At 39.1% G+C, this 27,036-nt stretch overlaps 2 protein-coding genes across 4 annotated transcripts; both read left to right on the forward strand.

Annotated features, from left to right (window-relative positions):
• On the forward strand, positions 1 to 7,870 carry LOC116614542. Of its 2 annotated transcripts, none has more exons than XM_032375640.2 (5): positions 1 to 921; positions 1,454 to 1,487; positions 2,475 to 2,513; positions 4,317 to 4,368; positions 7,532 to 7,870. In XM_032375640.2, exons 1-5 carry the CDS (start codon positions 889 to 891, stop codon positions 7,680 to 7,682), a joined length of 309 nt encoding a protein of 102 aa, XP_032231531.2. In that variant the 5' UTR covers positions 1 to 888; the 3' UTR covers positions 7,683 to 7,870. The 2 variants fall into 2 exon arrangements, with proteins under 2 accessions (XP_032231531.2, XP_032231530.2); XM_032375639.2 differs by lacking the exon at positions 1 to 921 and adding an exon at positions 994 to 1,336.
• A 143-nt stretch (positions 7,871 to 8,013) lies between these two features.
• Positions 8,014 to 26,400, forward strand: LOC5525263 (histone deacetylase 4). 2 transcript variants are annotated; one of them, XM_048723762.1, is made up of 24 exons: positions 8,014 to 8,234; positions 8,490 to 8,635; positions 11,983 to 12,296; positions 12,515 to 12,677; positions 13,066 to 13,168; positions 13,243 to 13,322; positions 17,135 to 17,263; positions 18,310 to 18,392; positions 18,951 to 20,028; positions 20,340 to 20,509; positions 21,113 to 21,162; positions 21,226 to 21,284; positions 21,588 to 21,640; positions 21,713 to 21,766; positions 21,830 to 21,883; positions 22,179 to 22,234; positions 22,498 to 22,585; positions 23,097 to 23,216; positions 23,338 to 23,395; positions 23,509 to 23,667; positions 24,440 to 24,573; positions 24,726 to 24,810; positions 24,883 to 25,021; positions 25,491 to 26,400. In XM_048723762.1, exons 2-24 carry the CDS (start codon positions 8,617 to 8,619, stop codon positions 25,522 to 25,524), a joined length of 3,282 nt encoding a protein of 1,093 aa, XP_048579719.1. In that variant the 5' UTR covers positions 8,014 to 8,234; positions 8,490 to 8,616; the 3' UTR covers positions 25,525 to 26,400. The 2 variants fall into 2 exon arrangements, with proteins under 2 accessions (XP_048579719.1, XP_048579720.1); XM_048723763.1 differs by lacking the exon at positions 8,014 to 8,234 and having other exon boundaries at positions 8,491 to 8,676.
• The last annotated feature ends 636 nt before the right edge of the window (positions 26,401 to 27,036 follow it).

A 27,036-nucleotide genomic window follows, 5' to 3' on the forward strand; every position in this document is an offset into this window, starting at 1 on the left:
AGGATAACTGACAGACACCCCAAATGGCTTTAAGCACTGTTTGGATAAGGGTTTAACCAATGGGTGTACGAGGGACGACCTTCCTGCGTCGGTGTGCCAGTCGGTTACCCTTGGGCTACCGTGACTCACGTAATGTTTACAATGTTGCTACTGACTACGGATGTCACACACTTGTTACACTGCTAGTGCGCATGAAAAGCTACACACGTGACTATTATGATTGACAGCATTCTAATCATTTTTGCACTCAAACTCATAAAATGTACTAAAACCAAATTTCACCGACGGCTAGGTCTGAAGCTTACTTAGGGTAAACCTTGTGTGAACTCAGACTTAACTTTCCTTATGTAGCTAATGGATACAGGACTAAAACAAATGCTTAAAACTTCGTTCTCCAGTACCACTTGAAAAGGGACGCGGTACGCCTATAAGTTTCCCGAGCAAAAGGTCAATCTGCTAAAAATATGAACTGCTTGGCTAAGCAATTTCCATGCGAGCGTTTCATATTCCCTGTCAAACGCGATAGGTTAGCTAAACAAAATGCTGACAGCCGATCAGTATATAATTTCTAGATGCTAAATATGTCTTCACTATATGTGTGACTTATTTCTGCGTGACACTTCTATCCCCGCTTGATATTTCGCCGACCCAAATAACAGGAAATGGAGAGGGTTGGACCAGGAACGAGGTTGTACCAGGTCCCCCACTTACTTCCTTTTGAGTCGTCTGACAAATTGAGTCGATGATTTCTTTGTTTGGATTGGGGTAGGACAAGGCCCCACGTTCTCTTGGGGAGCGTCAAAATGTCTGGACCGGAAATTGTTTTAAAAAATAATAAAAAAAAGAGGAGCCCAGCCGTTCAGAGTGGAACACCAGCATCCCAAAAGTATGAACAACAATGAAGGAAAAATTGGTCCGCTGGTAAGGTCCTCCCCGAACAAAAAAGCATACAGACGACTAATTTCCCTTCTTTTACTCCGGGTATTTTGGTAAAACTTTCCCGGTTTGAGGGTTAAAAATATTCAAATATAATTCGAAAAGAAAAAAAAACGCGTGGCCGAGCAAATAATGCTGTTTTCTGTTCTTCCTTTACATGGGTTACCTGTGTTTTCGGCGGGAAAAGTTGCACACAACGCGCGGGTCAAAATCATTGATAATCGTCCAACCGTCCAAAAAAGGAACCTATTTTCTACGATTTTCTACACAAACTATGGAGAACTTGTCAGATGCTAAGCGAATTTGCCAAAATGAATCCCAAGTGAGGAAGAGATGCAGTGAACAGCAGAATATAAATGAATATGATAACAAAAAGGCAAAACCTTCACCATCCAAACAGGCAAGGATATAACTTAAACGATACTTTGTTCTGTGTGTGAAAACAAACTTTAACTTTAAATATCTTTGCTAACTACTTACTTATTTACTTAAGTACTTAATCATTTTATTTTTTTAGGAACTGGACATTGTTTATGCAGATCATTCTAAAGGTATTTTTTTGTAACATAAAGATATGTTACTTTAAGTACTTACTTTAAATGTGTTTAACCCATTGATCCCTGACTGCTTTTGAACTGAATTTCCAAAAAAAAAAAAAGACTTAAGCAAAAGCAGATACCTCCCCCTATTTTAAATAACAATTTAAACCACTGAAGTGTAGTTACTATCACATGTCTACAAGTCCTTATACTTATCCCTTAGACTAATGCAGGAGTATCTTGATATAGTTGAGTTTATTTTCAATAAGTTCTGATTACTTACTTATGATTCTTATTTGGCCTGAGGGTACTTTCCCTTGATGTATTAAGCAGATAGAGGGGCAAACAGTGTTTAGGATGATCCCCCAAATATCACACACACACACACACCTATTTTTTTTTATTATGTCCTTCTAGAAGGAACTGGATACTAGTATGAACCAACTACAAGTACATTCAGGAGAAATACTGCTTCACTAAAACCTGCCTCACCCCCCCCCCCCCCCAACATCCCTACAATCACTCATTTATTTTGAAGTATGTGAAAGAGGATGGATAAATTACTTACTACTAAACATTTAAAATGTGATACACTTTGACAATAATGTTAGTAAAAGGAAAGGGGAATCCAGGTTTTCATGAAGGGGACGGGTACCAACTTGATGTAGGGGGCACCATTATATAATGTATGGCAGGAATTCATCAAATGAGGGGGGAACTGGATCAATGGTGGTGTTGGGGCACCCATATAAAACAGGTTGGGGGAATTTCTGGAGGGGGGTGGGGTTATTAACACAATGGGGAGTATCAATATAAAACATATGCTGAAAAGTAAGTCCGTGGTATTTAGCTCCCATATACGCCTCTCCCTTGGAATGCAAAAAATAGTGATAACAATATAGGTCTTTTAAAATCCCCGTACACTTTTGAGCTTACTGTGTTTTTTTAGTATTTAAAATGCTTGTTTTTGTGGCTTGTATTTTCCATTTTCTTTTATAGATGGTCCAGGGACAAGTACACTCACGTTAATCTCACAAGGTAGGGGAACTATTTATTCAGTTCAGTGACCCTAGTGTTCATACAAGCCCTTGAAAACCTTGAAAGTATTTGAATTCTTAAAAACAGTACTTGTAGTCTTTAGCAGCTGGTCTTAGTGTCACAAGATTGTGGGGAAGGCATTCATGACTCTCATAGAGAGGCTGCTAACCAGACTACAGTCATTGAAGATCCTTGAAAAATATTAGATGAAATGGATAAAAGTAATGCTTGGATTGCTACAGTTTATGCACTATTCATTTGAAACCCCCACCCCTTGTGTCTGGTGGAAGTCTGGGGTAGCATGAGGTTTAGGGCACTTTTAAACCAGAATTTGTCCCAAGGGGGTGGTGGTGTTAACTGTTTTTTATTCTTAGACTTGTCCCTACCCCACCCAAATAAAAATTGGAAACAGACTTCCACCATCTTGGAAAATGCAGAAGCCATCAGGGGAAGATATGTTTTACAGACTATATGAATTGTAAGAAAGGCATTAACTTATTTTATACTTGAGTTGTATGGCTCAAAGTATACAAAAACGATTTAAGAGATATAAAAGGCTCATTTCAGATGGCATGTCATCTCAAATGCACAGTTATTACCCAGAGGGGTAGGGGAATTTGACTACAGTTTTTATCCTGAGAGGGTGGGGGCTTTTATTGCATTTGCTCAGGGTTAAACCCTAATTACCCACCCTTTCACCCTTGGGTGAAAACAGAAGGACACTGGGACAAAATGCAGACTTGCATGAAGACGTGCAATATCCATAGCAAGGGCATTTTGGCGTTGAAAAGTAATATTATAAGTCCAAGAAAAATTGTAAGGATGTACAAGAAAATGTGTGTAAAATCCATGGCCAGATCCAGCGCAGTTTGTATATAGCGAAAGGGGTCCATCGGAGTCGAGCGCACCTCATCACATGGTCAGGGTGGGGTCCAGACCCTAGGACCCCCCTCTGGACACGGGCCTCGTTACACGAGGCGATTTTTTTGTGAACTCACAACACAACAAAAATGGCTGTGCAAATTACAGAAAAAATGTGAGATACGGCAAGTCAAGTGAGAAGGCTTTACAACCAATATCATGAAGACCAGAGAAAGCCAAGGAGAATACTGTTGAAAATAATGCCAAAAGAATGAGAAGACTTGAGAACAATCTGAAGCTGTCTTTCTTGTAACATTGCTGCTTAGTTCCACGCAGATAAACTGGCAAGTAAAGCTGATAAAGAGCACAACTACGCCTCATCACTAAATCTCCGGCATTTTCAATAGCAGTTGCTCATCAGTGATCCATGATACCTTCCTTGAATTTCAACAAAGTCTTTGAGAATGCCCTTCAAGAATTTGATTTCTGAAAAAAATGTTCGATCCTTAGACCCCTTAGCGACCTGTTTATAGGATTTAGTTTTTTTTAATCACGTGCATTCCTAGAGCAAGTCGCCATATGCGTTTAGAGTGCAAAGGCTACACGCTTATGGATATCAGACCATGGAAGGGGGTAATGGTTGGAGCTTGCCTCGCACTTTTCTGACGGAGTCTGTGTGTGTGTGTGCGTGCGTGCGTGTGTTTTTTTCATGAACGTACGATTTACATATCAATATTTATCACGATATTATACATTTTCTAAACTATTTTTATTCATTATAACGGTATTCCAAACTAAGGTACCCCTCCCCCTCCAAACCACACCCTTCCATATTTTCCTTTAGGTACTATAACTGGCAAGGCATCAACCCATTACCTACTACTATCTGTCCCTGCATTTTGTTCGATATTTGATAAAAAGGTTATATTCTTGGGCTTTCAGATGAAGCGCAACGGACTCATCAGATCTTCCAAGATTGGGCAGAGGCGTTCTCGTGAGTTTTCTGTGTCTGGTGTCTATTGTTAAAAATTACTTATAGCACAGAAACACAGTGATTTTTTTTTCGCCTTCCTATCTCTCTAAAAGCCAGCGATTTCTATGATATTTTTATCAATAAAGAGGACTATTGGTATACATAATGCAGCAATGCTCAGCCCTTAATGACCGAAGTACCCATTTGATATCTGACCGGTCGGTAACGAACCCACTCCCTCACCTTTTTTTTCTTACCCGCTTTTTCTATCTGTATATATAAATGAATCGATAGGTTTAAGATCGGACTAATTGCAACACAAGGTATGAATAAAGTCTCCCTTTATAATACACTAAAAGTCTAAAAAAAATCGGAGCACGCAAACACCCCGAAAAACCGCATCGAATTTCCCCATACAAGGCTTGTATGAAAAACCACAGGAATCCCAAATCCTGAAAATCACGAAAAATACCCATACTTTAAAAAAATCAAATTTATACCACTGTAAATGATAAGAAATATATAATGGATAATACTAATGAATTATAATAGAATGTTATCTTATATAGCTCATCTATTTTGGGCAACACCCACAGGTTTCCATCTTTAAGGGTCTTTAGAAGGAGAATCAAGCACATCATGTAATTATTATCACTGATTTCAGTTTGTTTGATTTTAATGGCGTTGATCTCTAGTTATAATTATTAAGTGTGGTTTTAAATGCAGGGCCCCAGTGATATCAGGCCCATACCCAGGATTTTTTTTGGGGTGCGCAATCCGGAAATGTGGACCTAATTTTTACGGGGGGGGGGGGGGGGGGGGGGAGTTCTCTGATAAAAATCTAACCACCTCCGAAAGAACAAAAAATGATTTTTTAATGCCTTGTTTATTGTCGGATTTGGCTACACACCAGAGTGATACCAGAACAGATACCAGAACAAAAAGTTGACTTTCGGCCGTTGTGGGGGGGGGGGGTTGCGTTCGCACCACCTGAACCCCTTCCCCCCCTGGCTACGGGCCTGGATATCATCAGACACAGTCTGAAGGGGCTTATCCCGTCATAACATTGGTAAAAAAGAATATAAATTTTGTCACCATCGCGATGCTTGTAGACATTCAAACCCTTTCAGACAGTTCTGAAAGTCCTTGCGAAAATATCGCCCTTTTTTTCAAGACCATACACTGAAAAACACCTGTATGGGTGTCTAAGCCGACAGCGCAGTTAATGCTGATACAGCTAAAGTGACCGGAGAAGAGATCTTGTAAGCAGATAGCACAACCTCGCAATCGGCAGTGCACATTGACAATGACGTCGTACATGTTACTGCTGTCGTTCCAGCGCTCAATTCTAGCTCATCCCCAGAAGACCTTGAGCTCTTTGAGCTCTGAAGTTTTCCTCCAGTATCTTTAGACTCCATGATAAGTGTGGCAGAATTTTATTTAAATGTTGAGCAAGTACCCGAGGGAAAGCGGTTGTGGCACAATGGACACGGGAGCTGATGACGAATCGGATATATGATTGTTTTTGTGGAAAGCTGCGGTAAAATCGTCCACACGATTATAGCACAACCGCTTCCTGTTGGTGACGATAATTCGCTTGAAATCCCATGACATCTTCCTAAGCCAAAATCCAAAATACGAAGATGTTGGGGAATGACGGCCATAAATGAGCTGCTAGAGAAAAGTTAATGCTATTTATTCAAATTTTCATTTTTTTTTTTTTTTTGCTTTTTATCCATGCGCTTCTTGGTTGAGTATTCTTCCACGAATACGGGTAGGAAAGAGGGCATCGTTCAAGAAGCGTGTCTACCTCCCACCTTACATCCGCGCACGGCAGCTGTTAACAGTACAGAGCTAAGAGAGCAACAAAATCTATCCCCAACTTCAGCAGCATCCATTATCCACAGTTCCAAGTTTCAGTATTCTATCAAGTCAGAAAGGCAATAGAAAGGCGGTCTGAAGTCTGAACCTAAATGTTGGTCAAAGACAGGGTGACCCCTTAACAGATCTTGAGAGACCTTCTGGACTACAGCCTATTTAGTGCTCCTGCCGCATGAACAATCTTGCGTGTTCGCCCCACGGCCAATACAAAGGGTCATCGTGTAATAATTTCCTCTTAATCGAGTATCAATTTTAAAGACATTATAAAAACTTCCAACATTAAAGAATCTATTTTCATAGAAAAACGATAACATGAGAATCATTATATTATAAGTATAATGTGTCCATAAACTGAACTGAAACATAAACTGAAACAATGACATTATTATTGAGAGCCAACTATTTATATGAGAACCTGTTTTCATCACGTATAGTTATGAAAACAGAAGGTCTAGTGATGGTGACTAGGAGAGCTAAAAAATCTGTGTATTTTACCCAAAATAACTGAACTACTTCAAAAAAACGTTAATTTTTATCCTAATTGTGTAGAAATATATATCCCTAGTAATCTATAGTGGTATAAATTTCTTTTTTTTAAGTATGTATTTTTTCGTTATTTTCATGGTTTGGGAGCCCTGTGGTTTTTCATACAAGCCTTGTACGTGGAAATTCGTTCCCGTTTTTCGGGGTGTTTGCGTGCTCCGATTTTTTTAGACTTTTAGTATGTTATAGAGGGATACTCTCTGTGCAAGAAACCGTTTAAAAACCTTGTGTTGCAATTAGTTCGATGTTGGCCCCTTTTTTGACGTAGATTGACTGGACTACTATTAGGGGTGGTAGCGATGGGTATTTCGAAAATCTCGCAACAAAATTTCGCAAGTCTCGAAGTCTTGTTTTTTCCCAAAAATTTTTAGGGGTCTCGGAGCCTCTCTTTTTTTTAGTACGGTCTGGGAGTCTTAGATTTTTAAGCGCGACCTCAGTGTCCCGGATTTTTGTTCAACGCGATCTGTTTTATGTTGTTACCATGCTATGGGTTTCCCCTTCTTTTTCGTAGTGTTGCAAAAATGTATTGTAACTTATTCTTTTTTCAACTAATGTTTATGACATACCTCGATCAAGTTATCCGAAAACAAGCTCGAAAAAAAAAACTTGGGCTCGGTTGGTAAGGGCTCGGATTCTGAAACATGCCGGTCTCGGCAAGTATCTGATTTACCCATCGCTACCCCTATCATTGGCCTTCTCGTAACCAGGTAACGTCTGATACGGGTCTACCTTAAAAACTGAGTAATATTTTCTCCTCTAGCCAAAGTGAAGCGTTTGAAGCATTCTTCCCATCGCGAATAGACGAACTGCTTGACCAAGCCTATCACCTGGAAAACTACCTCAAAAAGCAAAAGGAACTCATTATAGAACGCATGAACAGACTCTCGCAGACTCTAAAAATAAAGTTGTAAAATAGTGTAATGTAGAAAGGTGTTAACTTAAGATTAATCCCAAGCTTATTCCATTGATATTATTTTGTATTTCTATGATTCAGTTAGTTTAAGCAGGATATAACCAACAAATATTTTACGTCATCATAGAATGTACGTCAATATGACGCAATAAAACACTTGCCTAAAATGGTATTGTACATATACAACACGCTTTCTCTCTTATTATGCCTTTTTCTATATTTTAGCTCGCTGAAAGCAGTATTTGACGTGTATGAATAAGTGATGAGCTTCTAATGCATATGGAATATTTTAATCTCGATGTTGTTCTTGAAAACCACAAAAAGGTCCTTTCCAAAAGAAGCAATCTAAATTTAGCTGGCGATTCTCACTCCATAGTCTAAGCGTAGGCTTTGCCAAACAGCTGGTTTTGATTGGATGACCGAGGTCACATGGTCTCTCCTTCTCTTCCGATCTGTTCTGTATTGGAGAGACGCTGGTTTGTGAGCCATTTTCATTTGATTAGACCTCTTCGTTGCGGAGTTATTTTACTGTGCTTTGAGTGTAAATCAGGTAAAGAATGCTATTGCTGTTCTGATCTCTTGTTTTTTTGGTAATTATTTAAAGCTATCCTAAGTATTTCGGTCTGTTTAATTGACATTTTCTCCATGTCAACAATACCCCCGAATTCAGTCTGATGTCAGTCTGCAATGGCCGTGAATTGCCAACTCCTTTTTACTGTTCATTCAAAACTGATCGCTTATTTGCTGTTTTGCTCGATTTCTTATACGGGTAGACTCATCTAAGGAACGTTTCTATTAATGGTAGGGCGAAAGATGTGGCTTGAGATGCAATAAGCGAAAGACAATTCATCGAGTTTTGAGACTCGAAGCTAGTCGACAACCAACGAGGGATTTCCAGTGAACTGGACAAGGGATGCAAAGACAACCAAAGAATGGACTCTGACGATCCAGGTACTCTCTCTAGCATAAAGAACAGAGATAGTACCGGCATGGTGAGCTGCCTTTACCTGTTGTCAGGAGCGACTGTACTCTCCACTGCTCGTACCTAGTGGTTTTTACACTTCTATTTTTAGAGCAGTTCCTTCGACTTGTCAACTAGATTCGTGTAAGCGAGCAGCTCCTGACTTATTCGGAAAAGCAAATCGTTATCGTAAAACCGGTTTATTTGAATTCGTGTCGTTTATCCTGAAATCATGTGAAGATGGCAGTGTTGGTTTGGTTAACAGTGTGTTCAAAGATAGCTACCATGTTACCTTGTGTAGTGTATACTTCGCAGGTCCAATGGAACACACGCACTTTATTGCTTGTAATAACGGCTGATCGTGCTTACAATCAAAATGATCGATCACTCTTCCTATTCGACACCGTAAAAGAACACAGTTGTTCTTAACGTATGCAACCCCTGGATTTCTTTTTTTTTTTTTAAAGTTCACCGCACTCTGTCGTTAAAATCTAAAGTAACTCAAGTTTACATAATAAATTCTTTCTGCAAGCGCCGTTTCATCCAGAGCTTTCGCAGTTTTGAGTTATTTTACTGCAGTTTTTTTCCATCATATAATAATTATATTCGATTTTGTGTGTGCACCTAGGTAATATTAATATAACATTGGGGTCAGTTTGCCCTTGGAGTTCCTGTGCGTCGTTTGTTGTTATAAATTTCAAGCCATTTTACTTGAATTCTGTCATTTTGGGGCTTGTAAACATATACGACTAAAAGCTTGCCTCACAAGACAAACGAGTCGATGTATATTTTGTCTTTTAATAAAATGTACCCAATAACATGAAGGCAAATTTTGCATGTTTTCAGGATTATCGTCAGCATAATATTCGTGGGCGGCCAACTATAACACTAGAAATCATTTTCTTTTAGAGTCCAATGACCAAAAAGTTTATACGTCTGACGTCAAATCATGCAGTTAGTTTTCAAATACAGAAAAAAATTCACGTTATGGTCAAAGAAAAATAGAGTAACTTTATAATATTCCATTCGTCGATCATTCTAGAAGGCTGTTTTTAACTTTGATTTATGATGAAAGGCCGAGATCACGAATGCAACGTTTTTTTTAAGTATCTCGGTATAACTGGAACACTGCATTTGGCTGAGTCTGTATGCTCCTAAGAATTGCACTAATCTTATGCAAATTCTGTTACCTGGAGAATATATTATTTTGATATTCAATAATTTGTTTATGTTGAAATTTGCATAATTGCCTGTGTAGAACAGTCACATATTTGTTTAAGCAACTGGGTTTTTGGTTTGCACATAGGTTCTTTCAGAAGTATGGTCCTTTTTCAATTGATGCTTTTGTTTTTCCAGACAATTCCAACTAATCACCCATAGTCCGGACCTGGGACTCTCTTTGCGCTAGACATTTTGGCTCGCGTGAAAGAGGGTTCAGTATTCATTGCAAGCGCATGCGCGAAATGCACCAATCAGTGATCTTTGCGGCAAAAATTGAAATACGAGCGCCCGCAATCACGGATGCGCCTAAAGTGAGTCAATTCCTGTATACCTTGTTGAGTGCAGATCTCCGAAAATCGATAGTCCCTAAGTTGAAAAGAATGTTTTATACATGTGAAGAAATATTGGTGAATTGCATGGGATTTGTTTTCTTTAAAAATGTGATTGAAAATCAGATTCCAAAAACAAGCGCACACTTGTTTGAAATGAGGCTATTGTACTTAAGTGCATGTGTGAAAATTATGAAAACTAAAAAGCTCATTTATTTATATCTTCTTCAGACTCTGTGCTGTTCTTAGAAAAGATTGACAATCAAGTATTTGCCCACAACCAAAATTAGTGTATTATTTCATCCCTTTCTCAGCCATCTTGAACTAAGCAACCATGCCACACCACATATATGTGGCATATTTTCGCGCATGCAATAAATACTGGACCCTCTTTCACCCTAGCCAGAATGTCGAGTGCAAAGAGAGTCCCAGGTCTGGACTACAACACCTCACACCCCTTTGCAACCTCTTGCATGCTTTTAAAGAGTTAAGTAACTGCCAAAGTCCATTTCCTCTGTTTGGGGATAATAATTTTTGCAGTGAGTTGTATACCTCTGGTACTTTTTGTCTTACTGTATCCAAATTGAAGATACTCAGTTATTATCTATTCTGGGCTAGATATGCTTTTTTTTATTATTCTCTGATAAGCTGACACGTTAAGAACAAAAATAAATCAGCAAAAGTTGTTGTCAAGACTTAAGAATGTTGATTGGCCACTCCTTTGTTACTTATAACATGTGAAAATACAACTTTCTATTTAAAAACAAACTTTAAAATAACCATCCAACCAAGTCCCATACTTGATTGGCAATATTTGATTGAAAATGTCCCAGCCACCTGCTTGATTAAGCCAATGGAAAGAAAAGCTTGGTGATAAATGCATAATTGAGCTTTGAGCTATTGAACCAAATTTACTGATCACTTCTCTCCGATCATTATGATTGATTTTTTTATCAAACAAAATCAACTTTTTTGAAGCCAATTTAACATGGTTGAGAATTAGTTTGATGGTTGTAGTAACAGATCTCATGGTTGAACATATTTCAGACATTTAATTATATACAAGAAAATAAAACCAAATAATGAAAGAATGTATGTGTGGAAAATTTGGTAAAGATTGGTGCACCTAATTAACCACCAGGCAATCCCTAGGGCCTGCAATGTCCTTATGCAATGGCTAACACATGTAGGAGAAAATGTACCATAAATTAAAAGGAGGTTAAAAAATTATGAATCAATTTGCTAGGTAGCCTTAAAATACCCAGTTTTCTGTAAACCATTAATCGATGAGTCCGATACAGCGGAACCTGGATAAAAAACGTCTTGTAAAATCAAGGCATTGTTGCAAAGAGGTCCTTGTTTCTACAATATATCATGAAGCAAGGTCGGGTTTATTAATATTGCAACTGTACTCTGTGAAAGACTGTACAGTTACTCTCTGTAAGACTGTGATCTGTATTTAAAGATCTGTCATGTAAAAAAAATCGATTAACTGAATTGTACATGCGTGTTGTCTTGAGTTTTTCCCTCTTAGTTGATAGACAGATTCAGTAATATCGTCGTATCGAGGTCAAAATTAAACTTGGGAGAAAATGTTTGTATTGTAAAATTGAGAATATCATTGTATCCAATATCGTTAGATCAAGGTAATTTCTTATACATTTCAATATATTTCTGCTTGGAGAAAGGAATGCCATCATAAAATCCAGTATGGTAAAATCCAGGTTACACTGTAGCCTACCTAGTAAAGTCCCTTTCTTAACTCTCATGCGTCTGTCTTTCTTCAGGGATGGATGGCCACTTGAACTACCCCCCTCCGCAAGAAGGTAACAATGTGCCGCAACTTATCCTTACACCAGCACAGCAACAACAACTCGCAAGTCTTCTGCAGTTGAAGCAGCAACAACAGCATATCCTACATCAGCAGAGTATTCAGCAGCACTTGCTGTACCAGCATTACCAGCAACAACAGTACTTGCAACAACAGCAGGAGCTCAACTACAACCCTCACCTTCGACAATATGCCAATAAACAGAAGGGACGAGACAAAGCTCCCATGGAGCAAGATCACCCAGTCCACATCTCAAAGCCAAAAATAAAGGTTTGTGTTATCATATACAACCTTTATACCACCGTTATACACCCTTTTATAAAAATGACTGACTGTCGGCAATGTGCTGTTGCCTGTCCAGGGCTACTATCTCTTAATCCACATAACAGCAGTAGCAATGAAGCATCTGGTTTATATCGTTTAAGCCATTGTAAGTAATTGTTATTTTTAGACCTTTAACAGAAACTCAAGATTGTTGCTTTCGATAGATTGAACCAGAAGATGAACCAAAAGATAATACTGAAGATTTAATGGATCAAGATGGGGAGAGCAGTAAAGAGCCACCTGTCAAGCAAGAACAGCCACCAAAACCTCTTGTGCAAACAGTTCCTCCTCCCCAAGCATCTCCTCCAAAGCTGAACAATCAAGAGAGTGAGTTATTTTTATTGTAAGAGAACTGCTACATACATTATGTATAACAGATCCTGTAAACTGGTTAAAAAACAAAAAGAGCCAGTAGACATAGATAGATTATTCCAAAGTTTAGGGATACGATTAAAATAGCTTCTGATTGAAAAACGTTTTGTGTGACATTTAGGGACTGAGAGGCCAAAGTGCAGAGCTGTGGCGGGTTAATCTAGTTGACTTGGATTGGAAATTGTAATAAAAGAAAATGTTCTTTATCTCATGCTAGTAAAAGAGTGGTAGTAGGTTTAGTTTGCATAGATGTTCCTTAATATATGGTATAGATGCTGGTCAAGACAGAGTTGCTGGGAGATGGTGAAATTCTCAAACTGTTTGTGACTTTTTGCGTTTTCAGTGACATCCAGTGCTGTCAAGAAAAAGCTCCAGACCTTTGTACTGAACAAGCAGCAACGTGAGATGGCTGTTGCCTCGATTACGGATCAAGCCTACAAGCACTGGTATAGTCGAGCTAATAAGATTATGATCCCAATACAATGAGCCTATCTAATGTGTTCTCACTTGTTCTTAACAGGAATGCTGACCGGGAATCTGATCATCTTGGTCCCCTTAGTTCTCATTTAGATACCAGCCACTTTCCTCTAAGAAAAACAGGTAAACATTAGTGTATGAGCCCCATAAGCATGCTGCTTCACCAGCATTTCATGGTCTATGTATTATTCACTAGTTTCAGTTTATTTATTTCGCCACATTGTTCAAATAAGCTGCATTATACATAATTTTCTAAAATAATACTAGGTGGTGGGGAAGACCATAAAAAGCCAGAGGCTTATACGAGATGGTCATCCCCGTCTGCTCTTAATAGCTTAATATTTCTAAAAGTTCATGGCATCTACTCAATATTGAAATATGTAATTATATATAAAAAAAATACACACTCACAGCTAGGGGCACAAATACAATAGAAAAAAAAGGGAGTTGAAACAAAAACGAGAAAAAAATAATAATTAAGCAGCAACTAAAAACAATTTAAGCCGAGAAACAAAAGAAGAAAACAAGGAAGCAGTTTAAATAGATTTGTCCAGGGAGTTGAACAATTTAGGTCCTTGAAAACATACGCCAAATTTTCTTAACATTTGTTCTACACTCAGGAATATGAAAGAGTGATGCGCTTCTGGTATTATAATTATGAATTTTACTGTTTAGATAAAACATACTGTTAAAAGATATCGGCAAAAGACCGAATTTGAATTGAAACATTAACTTACCAATATGCAATGAATAAATACAGTCAAATTTAATAATTTTAAGATCTTTGAATAAAGGGTCAGTGTGATCAAGAAATGACTTTCCAGAAATAACTCGCACCACTCTTTTCTTAATCTTACGGATGCGATCGAGATTTGTATGGTACGTTGAACTAACACAATAATCAAAATATGGATAGACAAGCGAGTAATACAGCTTAAGAAGGGAACGTTTGGGAAGGCAGAAGCTTGCTTTGAATATGATGCCAATGGCTTTAGAGGCTTTTCCACATATTTGAAATATGTGGAATCCATGTGAGGTGTTCGTCAATGACCACACCAAGGAAAACAGTTTCATTAACGCGTGAAATATCATGACAGCCAATTTTTGCCTTTTTTTGTTTTGGCCTAAATATCATGAAATAAGATTTTTTTATGTTTATAGATAACTTATTAGCTAGGAACCAATCCGTGAGTTTTCCTAATTCTTCATTAACAATAGCAACCAGAGTATTTAGGACTTTATGAGAAAAAAATAAATTGGTATCATCAGCAAACAAAATCAAATCTAAGGCGTTCGATACGTTACAGAGATCATTAATATAAATAAGGAAAAGCAATGGGCCCAGTACGGACCCTTGTGGCACACCACAATTGATGTTCTTACAGGATGAGAGATGGCCACTATAATCAACAAACTGTTGCCTCTCTGAGAGGTAACTTTCATACCACTTTAAAGGAATTCCACGAATTCCGTAATGCTGAAGTTTTTCTAATAAAATATAATGATTAACTGTGTTGAAAGCCTTAGAAAGATCAATAAATACACCTATGGTATATTCCCTGTTATCAATAGCAGCTGACAATTTATCATAAAGTTGTAAAAGAGCCAGCGCAGTTGAATGATGTTTGCGGAAGCCATATTGATTATCAAAAAGAATATTGTTTTTCAACAAAAAATTGTACAAACGTTTGTATACTACTTTTTCAAAAAACTTTGAGAAAACTGGTAAAATAGAGACAGGTCTGTAATTAACGAAGAACATCTGATCACCAGATTTAAAAAGAGGAACTACACGGGCTATTTTTAAATCATTGGGAACCATGCCATGTTCAAGAGAAAGATTAATAACATGAGACAGAGGCATCGAAATTAAGTCAAAGGTGTTTTTTACAACATCCATATTAACGCCATCATGTCCCCCAGCAGTGCCCGAGCGTAAACTATTGCAAATATCAGCAATCTCCTGGTGATTAGTGTTTTCAAAAAATACAGAGTTGGTAGGACTATTTCTCAAGAAATTAGTATGCGACAATAAAGACTGAGGTAGCTTAGCAGCTAAGGAAGGACCAATATTGGTAAAATAATCGCAAAAATTATCAGCATTTTTTTAGGATCGCAAATTTCTTCACTATTTACCATGAAATTAGAAGGTAGGCGAGATGCAGCGGTTTTACGGTTAATCACTTCATTTAATATTTGTCAAGTACGCTTAACATTATCCTTATATTGAAGAAGTTTACTCTCATAATAATTGCGCTTAGCAATCCTTAGCAAATGATTGAGTTTATTCCTAAATATCTTATAACAGCGCTCCCTGGTTGGATTAGGACAAGAAAGATATCGTTTATAAAGCTTGCTTTTCTTCTCAATTGTTTTTAAAAGGCCTTTTGTCAACCAAGGTTTCCTAAAACACATTTTCTTCGCCTTTCTTCTTTTGAGTGGGAAACACGTATTGTATAAAGAGGAAAATTGTTTTAAAAACAATTCATAAGCAACGCAAGGATTGTTACTCTCTGACACAAGATTCCAATCACACTGTTGAAGTTCCAATCTAAATTTTTCCATATTAGAGGAATTTTTCTCACGATAGGCAATCCAAATCTTTTTAGAAACACAATTAAGGTCCTCTGAAAGAATGGAAAAAACAGGTAGATGATCTGAAATATCAGAGAACAACAACCCACTATCGCAACAACTGTCCAAGTTGTCTATGAATATATTGTCTAACAAAGTGGCGGTATGCGATGTTATTCTAGTCAGTCGCGTTATCAATGGGAAAAACATTTTTGAATACATAATATCAAGAAATTCCGCAGTTAGCCTATGACAATGATGCTTTATTAAATCTAAATTCCAGTCTGCCATAAGTACGCAGGATTTGTTATTCTTAGAGATTTCCATAAGCAATTGATCTAATTCATTGCAAAAATCACAAACATTATTTTCAGGTGGTCTATAGATCACACCAACTAGGATATTTTTTTGGCCATTACGAATAATCTCCACAAATAGAGATTCTGCGCTCTTGTTGGAAAAACACAAGTCAGGTCGGCATTTGTAAACAAAGTCTTGACGCAAATACAAACCAACGCCTCCTCCTGTTTTTCCCTTACGGAAGTTATGAATGTAATTATAACCATCAATATTGCAAGCATGATCAGACTCTTCCAACCAAGTTTCACTAATTCCCATCATTGAAAAATTGAGCTCCAGAGTTGAAAGTAAATTAGTAAAATTTATCGAAATTCTTGGAAAGACTTCGAGTGTTTACATGTAGCACAGACAAGTGCTTTTCTGTGTAACACTTTTGAGCAGTCAAATCATTAAAATTATCTTCCACATAATATTCACACTTATAGGATTTATAGAAATTAGAATCAGGATCATTATCAACACACAGACTTAGATTCTGATTTTCAGTGAGTAATGGATTGAATTTCAGACTCTGTAGATGATCTAGATCAAATCTTATGCGATCATGTTGAAGCTCATAGAGCTCAAGCCGAAAGTCGTCATCGTCAAGATGACTAAAAAGAAATAAATTGCATAGGTTTTTATTCATCTACATATCAGGCTTCCTTTTATCTCTAATGACTAAACAATCTAGCACGAAGTAGGCCAGCTTACCAGCACTTCTAGCTTCTTTCATCTTGTTGATTTGGCCCTCCCGCTTCTTCAGTGTCGCTAGGGCCAAATCTTCAGCTATGTATAAACCCTTTGGCTTGGTTTTCCTTGCTCCTCTAAGAACTGCCTCACGCTGTTTCCAGTCGTAAAGCTTGCAGACAATCGTCCTTGGCTGATCTCGACTAGCAAGAAAGACTGTGGAATACATTTTATGTACACTGTACTTGAAGCTATATTCATGTTTACATACTTTACACATATAAACCTTGTATGGATGATTGAAAGTTGGTTGTTTACTTTACCGTTTATAGCATCTGAGCCAAACTTAAAAGTCAAATCTCGAATAAAGGCCAAGGTGGCTGAGCACAGAACCATCGGTAGCCCTCTTCTTCACCGTAGACGGGAAAGAAATGGCAACAAATTACACCGTAGTATGACATGTAAGCATCCATCCATTTTACTTAATATTTCAGTCTTGGTATACACCTATTTCAAATAAGGTTGCACTCGAGAACCCATGTGTTGTAACCTGCAACTGTTCATGGGTAGCATATAAACGGCTGAATCCTTGTATGTGAAAGCCATGTGAATGTTCATAAGAACATAAACAACATTTCTACAATATTGAAACATGGATGTGTACTTGACACTTAACACTTATATTTATTGAAGCACTGCAGGTTACAATACACAGATTCTCATAGTGAACCTTTTTGAAATAGATAAAGCCTAGAATCCCGAACATACATCACAGCAGTAAATTAGTTTTTAGTATTTTAGGAATTTAGGGTACTTTTTATTCGTCATTCTCTTTCAATGCCTTAAATTTTCTATTACTTTTAAAGAAAATAGACTAAATATTGCATTTCAAAAATAACATTATTTGGAGCATATTATAGTATGTAGGGGTAGCGATGGGTACCAAGAAATATCGAAAATCTCTTAATCTCACCATTTTTTACACAAGTCTCTGAGTCTTGTTTTATTCTTCAAAATTTTAGGGGTCTTGGAGTCTCATTTCTTTTCTGCCACTGTCTAGGAGTCTCGGATTTTAAATGCAATCTCAGGGTCCAGAATTTTTGTTAAATGGGCGAAATGTTTTATATTGTTACTTTGGCTATGGGTTTGAGTCTTGAGCTTTAAAGTTTAGCTATTGTAGGATAATTGTATGGTAATCAGACTCCCCTTATATCTTTCCATAAACTGAAAAACGATTCTCTACATGAACAATTTTATCATCTAGTCTTGCCTTTGCATTTATCGGATTCTGAAATCTTGACAAACGTCTCAGGCTCGGATTCTGAAATTTGACAAACGTCTTGGGCTCGGATTCTAAAATGCGGGCTCGGCGCCTCGGCAAGTCTCAGATTTACCCATTGATACCCCTTGTATATTAAAAATCATAGCAAAGCAATATGTTTCGATGAGAAAATGCATAATATATTCACTGTTTCATTGAGTAAGTTATTCTTTGTTTGCCTTTCAGTGGAAACTTGTACAAATGAATCAGCTGAGTGCTCTAGCCCAAACTCACCGACCCAGTCTATTTCTGCTTCACCACATAGAGAGGTAACCTGTAACATGATGCTGGCTGATGGCTGAACACTGATTTCAGATTTCAGAAAACTGTGAAGGCTTGAAAACAGTCAATCATGCGGAATACTAACCCAAACAAATATCCAGGTTGATCAAGTGATCTTTGATCTTTTAGTTGAATGCAATATTGCAATAAATTGTATTTCTCACATTGAGCAGATAGAACTGGTTCGATAATAGTATTTTCAGATTCCAGTAAAGGCTTCATGATTATTCAAGCCTCAAGGTTGCATAGAGTAAACACTTTCAATCAATCAATCAAGTTTATTTCATCAAGTAATAGTATAGTATAATGATAATAATGCCAAAAAATAGGGATGATGAGGAGTCTACTAAAAGCACAATGCTTATGAGGTGTAGACCCCTGTCGCAGACTTAGTAGCGTCTCTACTAAAATATATTAATGTACTTGATTTGTTTTAACTAAGGAATCTTTATTATTAAATTTACATGTGGCTGATTTGATGAAATAAAGTAGAATCATATCTATAAATCAATAGCTGCTTTTCTAATTCTTCTATTTTATTCCAGAGCTCTTCTCCACTGGGTGCTCCTGGGTCACTACTGGGACATAGCCTACCGAACCTACAGCAGATTCCACGGCTTGCTGCTAATATTGACCGCACCCATGTCAATCAACTATTGCTTAGTAACCAACTCCACAATCACCATCCTGTATATATACATCGAGGCTTAAGTAAAGATATTAGCCGTACAGACTTTTATCCACAGTATATAAATGACGCACTGTATGATGGTATGGAAGAGGAGGAGGATGCAACTCTGAGTGCTGTGGCTTTAAGACAAGCTCAATTGAAAAACATAACTCTCGCCCAGTCTCAAGCACAGCTACTTGGATCATCTGGAAGTCAACTCTTGAAAGCGAATTCACTTGCTGGAAGATCTGCATTTCCTGTTTTGTCTAGTAATGGATCTCCCCCTCAAAATGCACCATTGCCAGTCCAGAAATCGACCTTGTCACCAAACGGCACACAGTCAGGGCAAGGTGGTAACAACCTTAGAGGCCATCGCCCCCTGAGACAGACAGTTTCAGCCCCAGGCTATACGCTTTCTGATAATCCACAAATCCAACAACAGCAAGTTTTGAAGCAAAACCAGGAATTGTTGCACCAGCAGCAACATTTACAGTTTCTACAGCAACAGCGACAGTCAAGGTATTTACAACAGTTACAGCTCGAGCAGATCATGCAGCAGAGTGGTAAGGCAGGTCTTCAGAAGGCCCTCCAACAAAAGGAAACCTCGGCACTACTTCTAAAGGAACACATGGAACAAGTACAGCAAAAAGAACAAGAACGTTATCACCTGCTCCAGACAGAACAGCAGCTTGTTCAGGTCGGAACAACAGAAGATCTGCCATCTCCTCGCTTCTTGAAAGAACAGCAGCTTCAGGAGCTGCTTCTCATCCAGCAACTAAAACAACAAGACTTGCAGCCAAGGAACATTACTCAGAAACAGCTGTTGCAGCACCAGCAGCTCCTTCAGCTAAGGCAGGCTGATGTTCATGGCGCATCAGCTGCTGGGTCAACCTCATCTGGAGCATCTATTGGCCATCGTCCACTAACTAGAGCCTCGTCACTCCCAGCAGTTGGTAGGTTTGGAGGAAAGCCTTTTTGTCGTTCGTGACTGATATAACCATTGCCTGAATGGGGCATACATTAGATTGCAAGATGCAGGACAAAAAGGATGCGGGACATTTCTTTTGAAGAATAAGAATCTTGAAGAAAATTTAAGCAAGCAATCTTTGATAATATCTAATTTCACCTTGACAGCATACTGGTCTTAGGATCAAAACTGCAAGGCTCCAACGTTAACGCTTATTGATGAAATTATTTCCCTGCAGTGATCATCGTAAACTTGCCGTACGTGGACTGTATAATAATGAATCCCTTTATTTTGTAGCATCTGATCCAGCATCTCCTGGTGTAAGTCGCACAGGCCTGGTGTATGACAACTTGATGTTAAAGCACCAGTGCTCGTGTGGTGATGCCACTTCTCATCCCGAACACCCAGGAAGACTGCAGAGTATATGGGCTCGTCTACAAGAGACCGGCGTGGTCAACATGTGCGATGTATGTTACACTATTTTCAGACTAAGGGGAAAGTGGGAGGTGTATTCAGCTGTTGGCATACTCGTATATTTACTTGTATATTTTCTCGTCTACAACTGGCGTGGTTAACATGTGTGTTGTACTGTATATGATATGATTGACCACTAGCAAGGGAGAACATTGTCTGTGAGCCAGTCTGTCCTTTCGTGTTTGTAGTCTTAAATAACAATATATGCAGTAGACGCTTGTGGGGTCAGGTTTCCCTGTAGATCAGGTGAGCGCTCTGAGATAGTCCAGAGAAACCCCTGAAAGTACAGTTCTTTGGCGAATTCTCGCGCCTTCAGCTCGTACATTCAGTGCTCGCTTGTGCCTTCGTTACTCATGCCATTGTCGCGTGAGTGCCGAATTTTGGGACATTTTGTCAGAGGAGAAAAGGAGAGACAGCTATCAGTTAGGGAGAACATGGCATTGCAATAACCATAAATGTCTTTATTTACACTTAAAAGTATATATGTGTTTTTAAAGCATGGAAACGTGTGGCCTAATATGCCAATGTGCTGGGCACATCCTATAAAAGAGTGAATATTCTGAATAAACTGATGTTTTTTTGTTTTGTTTTGACAGAGAGTTCGACCTCGTAAGGCTACGTTAGCAGAGATCTTAAGCGTGCACAGGTAAGGCAGTAATTTGTGGTTTTGCTTATTCAGCCTTTAGCTGACCCTCCTTTCGTACCACAGTGAGCAACACACTATGCTATTTGGAGGAAGCACACAGTGCAGAACCAAAGCAGAGGACGGTAAGCCGGAATGACACAATTTACTTATATGGAATCCATTTCTTGCACTGTACCATGTTGTAACCAGTTTATTGCACTTGTTATAACCAGTTTCTTGCACTGTACCATGTTGTAACCAGTTTCTTGCACTGTACCATGTTGTAACCAGTTTCTTGCACTGTACCATGTTGTAACCAGTTTCTTGCACTGTACCATGTTGTAACCAGTTTCTTGCACTGTACCATGTTGTAACCAGTTTATTGCACTTGTTGTAACCAGTTTCTTGCACTGTACCATGTTGTAACCAGTTTCTTTCTCTTTCAGGGACAATAACAACCTTAAAGTGCTTCAGTTCTTTACCCTGTGGAGGAATGGGGGTGAGTATATTCAAATGGATCTTCTGTTTCCTCCATTTTGTGTTTAACCTGTGATTATCACGTCTTAAACAGGTGGATGGTGACACCATTTGGAATGAGGTTCACAGTGCAAATGCGGCCAGGATGGTATGAATTATGCTCAAGTATTTCAAGAAATTTTTTTTTCCTAACTGTTCATTATTTCCGAAGGCTGTTGGGTGTGTTGTGGAGCTTACACAAAAAGTTGCTGCACAGGAAATCAAGGTATCGTATATTCTCAATTGAACAATTAAATGGTACATGATATTGTCCAAAAACGGTTGCCTGTTGCATCAAAATCGTGTTAGCCAAACAGTCAAATCTCTGTTACGAGACATCTTTTAAGCATACCCCTATTATTGAAGACAGCCTTTTATTGATTCCCCTACAAACAATTTAGTTGAGCATTTTCGCATGCTAGGGATTACACTAATGGACGCCATCAGTAGGGTTTCTGGAGCTGTTGGCTTATTAGTGGTTGTTCCATGGATATAATATGGAATTGAATTTCTTTATATAGAATGGTATGGCAATTGTACGTCCACCAGGCCACCATGCCGAAGCCCACCAAGCAATGTGAGTCTTTTCTTTTAGTCTGTGGTACTGTACGTGATGCGAAATTCATCTGCCCTGTTGTGCAATCAGGCATTTGCCTTATCTTGCTGATTGACTAGTGAAGTTCAGTCAATCTGCATGCAATTAGCAAGTTTCTCGCTTTCTCTGTGGCTTAGATTGTTTTACTTCACAAAACTTTCAATGTGGCCACGCTAGCGTGCGTCGCACTGTAACAAATGCAATGAATGAAAATGTTTAGAAGGTCATGTCTTTTTCTATCTCAGGGGGTTCTGCTATTTCAATAACGTCGCTATTGCAGCCAGATTACTGAGACTTAAGATGTCCATCGACAGAGTCCTGATTATTGATTGGGTGAGTCGTCATCATTATCATCATCATTATTATCATCATCATCACCATCCAAATTATTGACACCACCAACTCCATTCTACTACCATAATACTACTCTGTGATCGCCCCAAACAGTCATCATCATTATTATCATCATCATCACCATCCAAATTATTGACACCACCAACTCCATTCTACTACCATAATACTACTCTGTGATCGCCCCAAACAGTCATCATCATTTCTATCATCATCACCTGTCATCATCACCATCCCCATCTTCATTTCTATCACCAGCAATCTTCATTGACACCATCACCATTATAACCATTATCACCCCCACAATTATCATCACCACCATCATCATCACCACCATCATCATCACAACCATCATCATCACAACCATCATCACCACCATCATCATCATTCCATCATCGCCTTATCATCATTGAATAATCACCCATGTTTGCCTTCGTTGAAAAAAAATGTTTCTTAGTAATGATACCTGACTGTTTGACGTCTTTTCCATCAGGATATTCACCATGGCAACGGTACACAGCAAATGTTCTATGACGATCCTCATGTGTTGTACATCTCTCTTCATCGCCATGACGATGGTACATTCTTCCCTGGTACTGGCAAGGCGGAAGAGGTGATGACTCTTTCACATATTTTTACCCGTTAACAGCTAGTGTTGGATGGTGGTGTGAATATGCAGAGAACTAAAACAAATCACATTATGTTAAATATCCCATTCCTTTATTCCTTTGCAGTGTGGAGCAGGTATTGGTGTGGGGTACAACGTGAACATCGCTTGGTCTGGTGGCCTCGGTACGTAGACGTTACTCTCTTTCTTTTTTCAAATAACTAAGTTGCTTTATAACATGCATAACTAGAAGACTTCCCTGAACATGTTAATAGAGGGGGCATTATTTGTTAATCAGATCCGCCTTATGGTGATGCTGAGTACCTCGCTGCATTTCGCTCCGTTGTGATACCAATTGCCAAGGAATTCCAGCCAGATATCATACTGGTCTCATGTGGCTTTGATGCAGCTGCCGGACATTCCCCACAGCTTGGAGGTTACAAGGTCTCCGCCCCGTGTAAGTGCGTGTTACTTCATGCGTTACTTAATGGCTGATACGTTACTGCAAGTGTTGTGATGCGTTACGTCATTCGTGATGCATCACTACAAGTGTTTCGATGCGTTTCTTGTGCGTGATGCTTTACTGAAATCGTGATGCCTAACGTTGTCCTTGATGCATTACTGCAAGTGTTTCGATGCGTGATGCGTTTATTATTGCGTAATGCGTTTATTCGGGTGTATTGCGTTACTTTAAGTGCGATGCGTTACTTAATTCGTGGTGCGTTACTTCAAGTGCGATGCGTTACTTAATTCGTGGTGCGTTAATTCAAGTGCGATGCGTAACTTATTGTGTGGTGCGTTACTTAATGTATGATGCGTTACTTTATGCGTGGTGCGTTACTTAATGCGTGGTACGTTACTTAATGCGTGGTGCGTTACTAATGCGTGGTGCGTTACCTATAGTGCGATGCGTTACTTTATGCGTGGTGCGTTACCTCAAGTGTGATGCGTTAATGCGTGGTGCGTTACTTTATTCGTGATCCGTTACTTAATGCGTGGTGCATTACTTAATTCGTGATGCGTTAAGTACTTAATGCGTGATGCTTTATCTCTAGTGTGATTCGTTAATGCGTGGTGCGTTACTAAATGCGTTCCTTTATGCGTAATGCGTTTCTTTATTTGGTTTGCGTGAATGATGAGTCACGGTGTGATCTGTCATGGACCAAGTGCGATATTCCTAACAAGGTTTGCGAATCACTCCTCGCGTGACCGTGTTCTTGTTCCACCAGGTTTCGCTCACTTGACAAATCAACTGATGGACCTCGCTGACGGTCGAGTTGTCCTGGCTCTGGAGGGAGGGTACAGTCTACCGTCGCTATGCGACGCCGCTGAAGCCTGCTTGCGGGCTCTTTTGAGTGACACAGTAAGTTGAGCTGTCTTAACCATTTTATGTCGACCGTGGGTTATGAAGGTTTGCAGTACATTTGTTTTCAAATGATTTTGTTTCCAATTGTCTTCCTCGTTGCCGTTCTTTAACTTCTTACGCCCTAATTTTTCTTTTTTTTTTTTTCTCAGCTGCCAGAGATACCAAAAGAAAGTTTAAAACGAGCCCCAAATCCGAACGCTATAGCCGTGCTGGAGAAGACAATAGCGATACAGAGTGAGTGAAGTTACAAATTATTTCTTTTATATCGCACGCTTTCTCATAACTTGTTCGCCTCTGAATCCGTAGGTCGGTACTGGAGCTCCGTGAAGCGGTCAATAAATCATATCAGCCACTCAGTGGTCGAGGCACAGCAAAGAGAGAAAGAGGAAGCGGAGACTGTATCGGCACTCGCCTCCCTATCCATGGGTGTGGTCCAAGATTCCAAGTAAGGCTACCCACCATCACCCAACTACGCCCCACCTTACGCTATGCACATGCTTTAATAGAATGTCGATCACCCACTCTTTTAATATTGTTTATCATCGACAATACAGCTGTTTATTCGCACGGAAACTTCAAAATAACAATCTACGTATGAAGTCTGATATATTATTGACGATATTTGATTGAAAATATATTGGTCACTTGCTCGAATTAGCCGATGGAAATGAATGCTTTGTGTTGACTCGCCATTAAGCGGGAGCATAAAATGGCGGCATGATTGGCCTTCCTTAATTGTGAAGAACAGTGGCATTGCTATGTCTCTCCAATCTCTCTTTCATTGTCTCAGGATCTTCTTTGAATTCGTCCATCCTGCATAGTGTTGTTGTCCTCAGTGCTAGGCAATCCACCCACGACCTGTATCCCTCCACAGAGTTTCCCTAATCAACAATCTCTTTCTTGTGTCTTCCCAGGGTCGCCGATGTTCAGATGGAGGACGATAGTTGAATGACCAGCCTTGCGATGTGTACATAAAGGGCAAGGCAGGGCCTCCCTAGCTGTTGGTCAGAGGGTAGCTTCCCACCAATTATAGACGGCAATACTTGGATGGTATTGATCTAGAGTGTGAAGTGTCGCATTAACTGTAGATTTTTAGTGCACTTGCTTTAAAAAGGACATGTCGTATATTTAATGTAAATAGCTTGAATTTAGTAAATAGAATTTAACGTATAACCTAGTCACAACCTTGTACAAAAGACTGTAATAAGCTTTAAAACCGGGACAAACTTTGCCGATTTTAGAAAGTTTGTGCACTCATCCCATACTCGGATATCAACACCTCTGCTGCTCTATATTTAATCATTGCTTTTATCATTTTACATTTTACCCATAACAATATACATTAGAAACCTTCGATTAAGAACTAGAATCTAAGAAGCTGTAAAGAGAACTTCTATTAAGACTATTTAACACTGATGCAGATTCTCAATCGCGTTTTTAAGTGGGGAGACGCCCATGCGTCCTCCCTGCTAGCAGAGGTCTCTTACAACGAAATACAAAGAAAAGAGGCCTCTTCTAGCAGGGGGGGGGGGGGGGGGGGGGATCAGCGTCTTCTCTTTTGTCCAAGATTGAAGGACTGTTACCCTATTTGTAGTTGTGACCATACAGTACACCGTTAGTATGTTCTTGTTTGCGAGTGTCAGTGGGAGCTAACTCACAAGAAATAGGGATGGCCACTCATTAAAAAATATTATGCCTATTTTAATTTAGTCATTGTTATAGTGATATAACTTTGTAACTAATTATCTTTGCTACCCTTGTGTGTACGATTTGCCATTGTTTTACTGTGATGGATAAAAATTTATTCATTCCGAGTCAATTGTACACTCTGTCTTATCCTTTGTTGGGTAGGGGGCGTGTTAACACACAGAAATTTATAAACGAGAAGTATCCAGGGTGAAAATTGTAAAAAAAAAATGATTTGACTCTGTAAACCGCGTTTCCATTAGCCCGGAGGGATATATTCCCAAACTGCACTTGCCTTGGTTTAAGTCGTCAAGAATGTTATTTATTTTTATTTTCAATAATGCTCTTAAATAGTTTGCACCACGATCACCTTAAGTAGATAGGTCTTGTACAATTAACATGCATAAATATTCAGCATTATAATCTAAAACTCATCGTCAAATATGAAGGGGCATGGAGTAGGATTTATTCCAATATGGTCCAATTTGCCCTGATGAGTCACTTAAATGGCCGAGGGTTAGGTGACTTTTCGTCTAAAGGCCCATAACAAGCGCGCACACAGGGGGGGGGTGGGGGGTGCGCGCAGCCCCCCTCTCTTTGCGGCCTAAAAAAGGGGCCTTATTAAGGAATCTTCAAATCTTCTTTTTCCATATACCCATGTCTGCACCGCACCCCCCCCCCCCCCCCCCCCCCGGGCACGCGCTTGCATGTGTTCAAGAAAAGAAAGAAAAAGTGTGAAAACAAGAGGCCCGTACCAAGTAGTTTTCTTGGGGG

The sequence above is a fragment of the Nematostella vectensis genome, chromosome 2 (assembly GCF_932526225.1).
Source record: "Nematostella vectensis chromosome 2, jaNemVect1.1, whole genome shotgun sequence".
Classification (NCBI taxonomy): domain Eukaryota; kingdom Metazoa; phylum Cnidaria; class Anthozoa; order Actiniaria; family Edwardsiidae; genus Nematostella; species Nematostella vectensis.

Coding starts and splice junctions, on each gene's coding strand:
- LOC116614542 (XM_032375639.2), top strand. CDS start 1,094: ATGGGTTACCTGTGTTTTCGGCGGGAAAAGTTGCACACAACGCGCGGG. Junction 1,337..1,453: donor AACCTTCACCATCCAAACAG/GCAAGGATATAA, acceptor TTATTTTTTTAG/GAACTGGACATTGTTTATGC. Junction 4,369..7,531: donor GATTGGGCAGAGGCGTTCTC/GTGAGTTTTCTG, acceptor TTTCTCCTCTAG/CCAAAGTGAAGCGTTTGAAG.
- LOC5525263 (XM_048723762.1), top strand. Junction 13,169..13,242: donor GATCAAGCCTACAAGCACTG/GTATAGTCGAGC, acceptor TGTTCTTAACAG/GAATGCTGACCGGGAATCTG. Junction 25,022..25,490: donor GGTGTGGTCCAAGATTCCAA/GTAAGGCTACCC, acceptor GTGTCTTCCCAG/GGTCGCCGATGTTCAGATGG.